The sequence below is a fragment of the Podarcis cretensis genome, assembly GCF_951804945.1.
Source record: "Podarcis cretensis genome assembly, chromosome: 2".
Taxonomy (NCBI): domain Eukaryota; kingdom Metazoa; phylum Chordata; class Lepidosauria; order Squamata; family Lacertidae; genus Podarcis; species Podarcis cretensis.
Window position 1 is genome coordinate 125,440,907 of NC_137171.1, and position 11,256 is coordinate 125,452,162.

The following is an 11,256-nucleotide window of genomic DNA, read 5'->3' on the forward strand; positions in this document are numbered from 1 at the left end:
GGTGGCAGGGGCAGGTGAGTGGGAGCTGAGAGGGTGCTGAGGGGCAATGGGCAGGGAAGGGAGGACTGGGGGCAAAGTCTCTCCACAGAAACATGGGGAAATAGATGAAATGGTGTTGACAAGCCAACTCAGCAGGCTTCTTCATATGCTCTTATACACCGAAAGGAGACATACATCGCATACTGGAGGGACATACCTCTCAATTTCTCCCACAGAACGTTTCCGTATTTTTCTGTTTCAGGCAAGGAGATGAGCTCAGACTTGCAAATCAGAGACTCTCTTAAAGTCATTTTGTTGTGGGAGAAAAGGACAAATTTGTATTTTTTGGACATGTGGTGCCATATCGTTTGAACTGGTGTTATTGTTTCAATAGCATCTTGAGAATTAATGTATTTAGACCCAAGTGCTGCCCATCTTTCTAAAGGTGCTGGACAGGAATGTTCCAGCGTAGCCCAATTTGGACAGTTGTTTTCAGTTGTGTGTCTCCAGAATTGTGCACCTGGCAGTAAATATGCCTGGTGATACAATTCTAAGTCTGGAATCCCAAATCTTCCTTCTTTTATCAGTATTTGCATGTTTTGCATAGATATTATTGGAACCAAAGAGCCCCAAAGGTATTTTCTCAACAAAGATTCAATTTTGAGAAATATTTGCTCCGTATATGAATTGGAATTCCTCTTAAGATCTAAACTAGTCTATATATTATGTTCATTTTAAGAGCATTGACTTTTCCCCAAAGGGTCAGGTTCAACGACTCCCACCTGTCTCCCCACATGTCTATTGATACCTCATGATATATTTTGTTGATGTTTAATGACACAAGTCTCATGGTATTAAAATATATATAGGTATTTAATGTTGTCTTTGCAAATTTGAAATTGGTATTGTTTAAACGGTTGAACCAAAATGTTATTTCCTATTAACATCAACTCCAGTTTGGACCAGTTTATAGTGTATCCAGATATATAACCATAAAATCTATATTTTGTATTAATTTGGGAACAGTACTGTGAGATTTTGTGATAAACAGAAGAATATCATCTGCAAACATTACCAATTTGTTTTCAAGTGAGTTATGAATTACACCAAAGATTTCCTTATGCTAACAGTACATGCCAGGGGCTCCAAACAGATATTAAAAAGCAAAGGCGAGAGTGGGCCGCCTTGCCTAGTACCTCTGGATAATGTGAAAGGTGCAGACATTATGCCGTTTGTCTTAACACTAGATGTAGGGGAGCAATATAATATGTTTATCCATTTTATAAAGACTAATGGAAAACCAAATTTTTGTAGTACTTTTTCTATATATAGTTTGTAGACCTTATCAAAAGTTATTTCTGCAACTAGAGATATTATAGCTAAAGCTTCACTGTTCCTGTTTAAATATATCAAATCCACTACCAGCCTGATGTTATCTGCAGCTTCTCTCATCTTTATAAAGTTTATTTATTAATCCTAATGAAATTTCAGATGGCCCCCCTGTTGAGGGTTTTGGACAATTGTTTTCAGAAAACTGTCTTGGTAAGTTTCTGCATGTAAGATGAAACTCTGGCTGTGAAGCTGGATTGTTTGCACAGGTGCAAAGATAAGACACTGATGCTGGTCCAACCACACTTGCTGCCAGTTAGCTTCCAGACCCAATTCAAAGTCCTGGCTTTGACCTATAAAGCCTTAAACGTCTGAGGCCCACAATAGCTCAGGACCACCTTTCAGTCTGATGCAACCTCAGGGCTCTTCTGATGTCAATCACGTTTTGCCAAACTCACCTTTACCCTTGATGATCTGTGGCAGCCTATTGAGTAAACATGTTTTCTCCTGCTCTGCACCTGCTCCTACAAAGTTTCAGGGGAGATCTTTCTTCCCTTTGCAATCATCAGAATCACAGTGATCTATTTTTATTCTTTCCTGAGTCCAAGTAGCCCCCACCACACCTGTTAAATATTGCCTTTGCAAGCAATAAGGTAAATATCGCAATTAAGAGCAGCAGGAAGTTTTTTATTCCACTGTGCCTGAAAGGTTGGGTGTATAAAATATATATTGTGCCACAAAATCCTGGGGGCCAAGACATAGAGCAGGTGAAGGGAGAAGGTACATCTGTGTGATGCTGCATTCTAGATCAGAAATTTAGACCGACTGGCTTTCCTGGAAGGGAACATCCTCAGCTTTGCCTGGAACAGGGAGCAGAGATGACAACCTCACACCTTCTTGGTGCAGAATAGATGCTCCACTTCTGAACCATCACCCTTCAGCTCTGAGACCAGAGCTGGACACCTCCCTGTATTTGTCAATTCACTGCAATCCCTGATTTGCAAGAATTTGGGGCATATTATGAGCAGCTAGTATTGGGTGGAACAGCTACAAGGAAAGCTATAAGGAAAGTGTAGCAGGTAGACCCAGAATGATAACACTGCTTGTGTTGCTGCCTCTTGCAACCAATGGTATGCAGCTGAGGGAAAAATGCCCACTGAACCCAATCAAGGAACAAGTTTTGGCTGCAAATTTTTACCGCCTAGCAGACTACCTCATTAGTGGAGTCATATATCCAATATTCTTTCATGAACAATCTCCTTTCACCTTTTCCAGCACCCCTGTCAGCCGACTTGAGACGTAAGTAATGATGCATTGATGTAGTTCTTCTTCCTATCTACTCTCCATTTTCCGTAATTCACTTGTTTTCTGATAAATTTGAAAATGTTAATTACATTACATTTCATTAATTTATTTAAAGAGTTCTTTGTGTCTGTTCAATTAGTGAAAAACCATGTTTCAAAGTGTTTTATAATGGATTTTAAATAACTAGTAGTAGTTTTGACATGTACTGCTCTCCAAAGCATGACTTGTTTTCTAGAAGGTAGGAAGTGTTGTGGGATGTGTTTGAGTTGCAAGTTTTCTGTAATAAATAAAATGTGAACACAATTCTTTTCCCCATGCACAACATATTCTATGCAACTTCAAATTATAAATGTTGACTTTGCTTCCCTTCACCCTCCTCCCTTGCAAAAATACTGCAGACACAGGTAAAGGTAGACCTCTGTCTCCCTTTGCTCTACTTCCTCGCCTCTTTTCCTACTTGCTTTGATTAATACAAAAAAGAATGTGACGTTCATTTTCACTGAATTAAGGATGACTGTGTGACACACTTTTTTTTGCAGCTGGGTGGATAAGAAGAACTCACACATTATTTCCTTCTCCCTTGCTGTTCGGGATATTAATCACAACCCCAGGATCTTATCCAACATCACGCTGGGCTACAGTATCTATGATACCTATTCTGAGGGAAGACTGACATCTGACTCCATGACAGACCTGCTTGCTGGTGGGAAAATCAATATTCCAAACTACAGCTGTGGGAAGCAGAAAAGCCTGCTAGCTGTTCTTGAAAAAAGTGAATTTGACATCTCCACACACATTGCAAGCATGTTAGGAATCTACAAGATCCCACAGGTAATCAATGGGTCCAAGTGAAACACACCTGGCAATATTAGCCACCTTGTTGTTGTTGTTGTTGCTGCTGCCATCTGTCTGTCTTGAAAGACGATGGCGTGAGCCTCTGGGATGAAGTCAAACCACTGTGTAAGTAGTATCAAAGTGACCTCCACAGTGCACAAGCCTAGGCAGTGGGTATGGAGGTGCTGGGCTGCCCAGACGACAAGACCTCCCTCTCAGCCTCACTGCTGTGCTCCAAAGGAAAGAAGAGCAATGCATTTGGCACAAGCTTGGCTGCAGGAGTTGCTGGAAGGAGGCCAACAAAGCACCACTCAGCTGGTGCAGGATTTGTGCAGGGTTTACTCCTTCGCCTTTTCTTCACCCAGATGTTGTAGGGTATGAAGAGTTATGGAACTTCCTTGCAGTTGAGGACAGACAGGCCCCTTTCCTGTTGTCTTTTTAGGGCTTACTCAAAACTTTTATTTTATTGCAGCAGGCATTTTCATTTAAGTTTGGTTATAGTGTTTTACCTTTTTGATTGCTTTTTAAAGAATCTTTTTTAACTGGCTAGAGAATTTTGCCATTAATTGGTATAAGGATTGCTTGATTTTTTTAAAAAAATATTGTTTTACTTCCAAAAAAACGGTGAGGTTTGCACTAAATCTGTCAGCATCCTTCACATAGACGTATCGGGTCTTAATGCTGAAACACAAGCCATCAGTCTCTTTCCCTTTTCTCACCAGCTCAGTTATGGCTTTGCTCTTACTGATAAATTCCAGTCCCCTTTTGTCTACCGGATGGTCCCAAACCAAGAAACGCAGTACCAGGGGATGGTCCAACTCCTCCTGCATTTCAGCTGGACGTGGGTCGGCCTCTTTGCTCCCAACAATGACAATGGAGAAAGGTTCCTGAGTACCTTGACACCTCTAATGAACAAAAGGGAAATTTGTGTTGCCTTCACACAAAGAGTACTACGAAAAACTTGGCTATGGATACCCCATGAAGCACCTGCCATGTGGAGACAAGTCAATGTATTTGTTTACTTTGCAGACTCTCAAAGTGGACTTTACATAATCATAGAGGTACAGTCCTTACTTGAAAGGATACAAAGTGGGGGGAAAGTCTGGATAACCACACTTCTTCAGAACAAAATGTTGTTATGTGACATTGACTGCTTCCAGTATGCTCACGGCTCTTTGTCCTTTGTAGTGAAGACCAAAAAAAGGATGAAGAAGGACTACTATGGGCCAATGTCCTTGGCTAGTCAACAGTATTCAGAAGAAGCATTTGATTGTTCCTATTCAAAGCATGACTTGTCTGTGAGGGGTATGACCAAATGCAGAGAGAAGGATAATGTGAAGATGCTGCCCCAGGAAGAGATTGAAAGAATCCAGTCCCAAGACAGCTATGTGAACTACTTGAGTATCCAAGCTGTGGCTCAGGCCTTCAATGCTGCATATTCATCCAGGTCAAAGAGGATGTTGATTGTGGGTGGAGGCAGCTTGGATCTTCAAAAGCTACAGCCATGGCAGGTAAGTCCTTTTCCTCTTGCAAACTGGAATTTGTTGTCCCTTCTCTGGAATCACCATGATAACATCATCAGAATCGGTCTTGAATTGAGCCAGAACGTTGGTTGGTATTGTCTACATTGACTGATTGGCCGTTGACATTGTTTTCACCTGCTTGAAGAAATCCATCAGAATTTCTACTACCCAGGTTCCCAGGGGAAGGGAATTCTACACGAGTTACAGGTGGAGCACAACAGAAATGGCCCATCAGTGTATGGGAAGTCAAGATCAAAGATTCAGTGCAATGTTCCTGCAGACAGAATTATTTACAGGCAGCAACTCATAGAGATGGAAGTGGAGCTTGTTGGACCAATGCTCTGATTCAACAGTTATCTACTTCTTAGCAGCCTCCTGCACTGCATAGTTTGGGAATCCACAAAAGGTCTAAACATGTAGAATCTAGATCTAATATGAATATTATTAATTACTTTTTACAAAATGTAACAAAAACACTAGGATTAGACACTACCATATTACACTGTCATTAGACAGCAATACTCTTGAATGCTTTTGTCTTCCAATTATAACCACACTTCTGCGTTATACGTAGGGCTGCCTCTGAAGACTGTTCAGAAACTTCAGAAGATGCAGACTTCGACCATCATGTTGTTCACTGGGACAACACTGTCTGAGCATATTACACCAATCCTCGTCCAACCACACTGGCTGCCAATAAGTTTCCAGACTCAATTAATAGTTCAACGTTGACCCTATAAAGCCTTAAATGACTGAGGACCAAAATACCTTAAGGGCCATCTCTCAGACCTTGATTTCATAATCTGAGACCCTGCTGCAGTGGCTCCCATTTTATCCCTCCAAATCAACCTTTCCTAATATATGTAATGGGACGCAGGTGGCGCTGTGGGTTAAAGCCTCAGCGCCTAGGACTTGCCGATCGAAAGGTCGGCGGTTCGAATCCCTGCGGCGGGGTGCGCTCCCGCTGCTCGGTCCCAGCGCCTGCCAACCTAGCAGTTCGAAAGCACCTCCGGGTGCAAATAGATAAATAGGGACCGCTTACCAGCGGGAAGGTAAACGGCGTTTCCGTGTGCGGCTCTGGCTCGCCAGATGCAGCTTTGTCACGCTGGCCACGTGACCCGGAAGTGTCTCCGGACAGCGCTGGCCCCTGGCCTCTTGAGTGAGATGGGCGCACAACCCCAGAGTCTGTCAAGACTGGCCCGTACGGGCAGGGGTACCTTTACCTTTTAATATATGTAATAATGTTGATTTTCATCACCCCCAAAATTTTTGAAGTTGATTGAGGGTGTCTAATAATCTAGAACAGTCACATGGTTCCAAATGAGAGATACAGTGGTTCCAAATGAGAGATACAGTGGAAGATCAGGATGCAGGGAGAACATGAAACCATGTTACAGTACATAATTCAGCCCTGCTAACTCATTCCTGGATTTTCCTCTGTCATTCTAGCTTCATCGTTTCTTGAAAGAAGTCCAGTTCTACTCTAATACTTCAGCTGATGGGCAGTACTTGGATGAGAATGGGGCACTGGCCATTGACTTTGATATTGTGAATTGGGTGCTGTTTCCTAATAACTCTCATGATAGAGTTAAAATTGGGAGAATAGAGAGACTAAAGTCCTCAAATCTGAAGTTCACCATTAACCCAGAAGCAATTGTATGGCCCAAGTTATTTAAGAAGGTAGGAAAGATTGGATCTGTCATTTTATTAACAATGACATCTGCTATGCTCTAATAACATTTTGAATAGTACATATGAGGCTTCGTCTGCAATCTTGTGAGAGCTTTCCTGGAGCTAAGTCCCACTGAGTTTAATGGAACCTGCTCTTGAGTAAACATGTATAAAATGTCAAAGTAAGTAGGAGACTTTCCAAAGCAGAGCAGAACACATTTCCCCAACTTGGTGCCCTCCAAATATTGTGGACTACATCTCCCATGCACCCCAGCCAGCATTGTGCAAAGATATCTGAGGGGCACCAGGTTGGGTAAGGCTGGAGTATAGTAAGGTATTCCACTTCTGTTTGGGCATAGAGACATGGCAAACAAGCAAACTGGGCACCAAATTCTACACCAGGTGCAGTCTTTAGAAGCAACATCAAAGACTCTATTTAGTCTTTGGAGCAAAACATCAGCCAATCCGTTCTTATCTTAGAAGTGGTCAACCTGGTAGAAGATGTGATAGTAACAAATGGAGGACTTGTTTTATTGCTGATGTTCATATTATGGTTTATGCCATGCTCCTGTTTGTTGTTAACTATGAGATATCAATGTCAAGGCGGTGGGGGTGGGGAAGTAGAAGCACCAAAAAGGTGTCTCTGCCATGCAGGTCTGCAAAAAAACAAAGAAAAATGTAACTGCCCCAAAATAGGGACTGGAGTCGCTTGAGGTTATCAGAAGCAAATATCTCTTCTCCGGGATCCTTCCAAAATTCTATTATCTGTGTCCAAAGGCATAAATACACCTATCACTTTCTCCTTAGTGCTCAATTTTCTCTTCATGCCTAGACCGTACCTCGATCAAGATGCACAGAAAGTTGTCTCCCTGGATATTCCAGAAAAGTTCAGGAAGGGAAGCCGCCCTGCTGCTATGATTGTTCTCCCTGCTCAGAAGGGACCATCTCCACTCAGGAAGGTAGGAGAGGAACTCGGAGAAAATGGCCTTTGATGGGAGGATGGGGCAAATATTTGAGCCACTGCAAACATGATGTTAGTAATGGCTAGTTCCATCATCTGTCAGGTGGGGACCATTGGCATTCCCAGAGAACAATGGAGACATTCATGGTGAGTTCTGGCACCTCTTTTTCTAGAAAATAGCACAGGTAATGTTACCCCATGAATGAAATGTCCTCTTCTGGGAGGGTTCACCTATTGCCGGAAACCTCAAGAATATAATAAAAGCAATGCTCAGCAACTTGTTCTAAGAGAGGCCAGTGGGATTCCCATGGGACCCCAGAAGCTGCATAGACAGAACAGGCCTCCCACCCACCCCCATGTGATCTCCAGCAAATAGTTTTCAAAGGCATTGAAAGGCCACATCCAATGTTGCAGGGAGGACATGTCAGTGAATCTGGTTCTCGGTTCTGAGGACTATCTTGGTGAGTGATGGAAAAGAGCGCCAGGGTGTATTGGGTTCACCAAAGCTGTGGCCTCAGGAGGGTTGTTGTCCTGCCATAGAGTCAGTCAGCACTAGGGCCAGAGAGACCACCTGACTATTTCTGAGAGTTCCCAGCAGTTCAGGAAAGGAGGTAGTGCCGCACAATAATACTCCTCCAAGTTCCTTGGAGTAATCATAGAATTCTAATGCAATATGTCATTTTAGAAATTATAATTCTAGCGTCAATATATTATAAAATAAGGGTTAACACCTCTGCTTCTCAATATTCGAACATGACAAGCTGCCTTTATCAGTCAACCTATTGATCCATTTAACCCACAGTTGTCTAATCCCGGGTCCAGAATTTTTTCTGGCCTTTGCACTAGATCTAAATTTTCTAGGTGAAAAATAGCAGTTGGGTGTTGCTGCCAACCTTTCAATCACCAGATGCAATAGTGATGCCAGCTGATTTCATGCTTTAAAGCCTTGATTGCCAGCACTTCAAAGAACAGTGTGGACCTTTTTGAAAATCCTGTATGAGCAGCTCGACAGCATTCAGACTATTGTAGGTTTGTGACTGATGTTAGGATACTGAAGTGTGTTTTTCTCTATGCAGATGCTGATGAATGTACCAAATGTCCAGAAGATCAGCATCCAAATGAGGACCGAGATCAATGTGTCCCCAAAGTAATAACCTTCCTCTCCTATGAAGAATGTCTGGGGAGCCTCCTGGCTTCCCTTGCTCTCTCCTTATCCTTAACCACAGGATTTGTCTTAGGAATCTTCCATAAAAACAAAGAAACTCCAATAGTCAAAGCCAACAACAGAGACCTCTCCTACATCCTCCTCATCTCTCTACTGCTCTCCTTTTTGTCCTCCTTCCTCTTCATTGGAAAGCCAAGGAATGTGACCTGTCTTCTCCGTCAAACAGCCTTCAGCCTCATCTTCTCAGCTGCTGTCTCTTCTGTCTTGGCAAAAACCATCACTGTAGTCCTGGCCTTCCTGGCCACTAAGCCAGGGAACAGGGTGAGGAGATGGCTGGGGAAGAGTCTGGCCAACTCCATTGTCATTTCCTGCTCCAGTGTCCAAGTTCTCATCTGCGCCATCTGGCTGGGGATCTCTCCTCCATTCCCAGACTTTGACCTCAGCTCCCAGCTTGGAGAGATCATTGTCCGATGCAATGAAGGGTCTGTTGCCATGTTTTATGCTGCCCTTGGCTACATGGGCTTCCTGGCTGCCATCTGCTTCACGGTGGCTTTCCTAGCCAGGAAGCTGCCTGGGGCCTTCAATGAAGCCAAGCTGATCACCTTCAGCATGCTGGTCTTCTGCAGTGTTTGGGTGTCCTTTGTGCCCACCTACCTGAGCACCAAGGGGAAATTCATGGTAGCCGTTCAGGTCTTCTCTATCTTGGCCTCCAGTGCTGGGCTCCTGGGCTGCATCTTCATTCCCAAATGCTACATTATTATATTGAGGCCTGATTTGAACATGAGGGAGCACCTGACAAGAAAAAACTAAACATGAAATTTGAGCCTTAGCTCTAGGGGTATCATAAAATTGTACAGTTGGAAGTCCCAGTCAGAATCTCAACTGGAGTACAACTGCTCATTACCCATAGCAGGATTCCATAAGCTGCTTAAGAAGTTGCAAACTGAATTACTAAAGTACAAAATGTACTTAGCTAAATTATAAAGAAATGACATTAAACTAGCTACATAAGAGATATCGGTAAAGGGTCCTTTGGGAATATAAGAATAAGAATAATTTATTATTTATTTCTCCAGCCACTCTGGGCAGATTACAGCACATTACGAAACATTGTTGTTGTTGTTGTTTAGTCGTTTAGTCGTGTCCGACTCTTCGTGACCCCATGGACCAGAGCACGCCAGGCACTTCTATCTTCCACTGCCTCCCGCAGTTTGGTCAGACTCATGTTTGTAGCTTCGAAGACACTATCCAACCATCTCGTCCTCTGTCGTCCCCTTCTCCTTGTGCCCTCCATCTTTCCCAACATCAGGGTCTTTTCCAGGGAGTCTTCTCTTCTCATGAGGTGGCCAAAGTATTGGAGCCTCAGCTTCACGATCTGTCCTTCCAGTGAGCACTCAGGGCTGATTTCCTTAAGAACGGATCGGTTTGTTCTTCTTGCAGTCCATGGGACTCTCAAGAGTCTCCTCCAGCACCATAATTCAAAAGAATCAATTCTTCGGCGATCTGCCTTCTTTATGGTCCAGCTCTCACTTCCATACATCACGAAACATTATAAAACACCAACCATTAAAAAATTCCTGATACAGGCTTGACTTCAGGTGTCTTCTATAATTTAAGTCGTTCTTTATTTCCTTGACATCTGAGGGGACATGTTCAAAAGGGCGGGTGCCGCTACCGAGAAGGCCCTCTACTTTGTTCCCTGTAATTTGCTTCTCATAGTGAGGGAATTGGCAAAAGGCCCTTGAAGGGGGACCTCAGTGTCCAGGCGGAGTGACTGTGGTGGAGGCATTCCTTCAGGTATACAGGGCCAAGGCAGTTTAGGGCTTTAAAGGTCAGTACCAACACTGAATTGTACTCAGAAACGTGCTGGGAGCCAGTGAAGAACCTTTAGGACCAGCATTATACAAAAAGTTTATGAGATGTTTTTGGCAGATGATTTTTGATGAGGATCAAAAATGTAAGGCTAGGAGAACATGGAAGGACATGACTGAAGTTTTGGTTTTGGACCAGACATGGAGATTGATTTTAGATCGTCAGAAAAGAGATGAGTAGTCTCAGGAAAATTAAAATTGCCAGACCTGGACATAAAGAGAACTTGGCTAAAGTTTTGTGCCATCTACAGAATATCAGGATGCATGTGATAATGGCCTCATGTAGGAATTTTCTCATTTCTATGCCAGCAATTTCAAAGTATAGAACCAAGTGTTTTTAAGTCAGGCTATTGTCTGCTCTTCAGAAATAGCTGCACCTGGGCAAAATCCATCTCTCTGGAAATACCTTTGCCGCTTTGCATGTGTCAATTTATATTGATCTCTCATGGTGTTTCCTTCAGATTTCTTCTCTGTATTACAGACTCTAATTCTTGAAGTAAAATCTCTTTTGATGACATTATTTCTGGTGTCTCCCTGTATGTCCTTAATAACTGACACGCCATTCACCAGTCTAGCATCTGTACGATTGCACCTGCAGTCAGACATCTCAGTTTGATT

General features: G+C 43.0%; 1 protein-coding gene across 1 annotated transcript; it reads left to right on the plus strand.

Annotated features, from left to right (window-relative positions):
- Positions 1 to 1,075: 1,075 nt before the first annotated feature.
- On the plus strand, positions 1,076 to 9,598 carry LOC307210991 (vomeronasal type-2 receptor 26-like; the record flags this gene model as incomplete). Its single annotated transcript, XM_079967187.1, has 7 exons — positions 1,076 to 1,209; positions 2,584 to 2,607; positions 3,153 to 3,444; positions 4,170 to 4,958; positions 6,420 to 6,650; positions 7,474 to 7,600; positions 8,679 to 9,598. 7 exons carry the CDS (start codon positions 1,076 to 1,078, stop codon positions 9,575 to 9,577), a joined length of 2,496 nt encoding a protein of 831 aa, XP_079823313.1. The 3' UTR covers positions 9,578 to 9,598.
- Between the last annotated feature and the right edge of the window lie 1,658 nt (positions 9,599 to 11,256).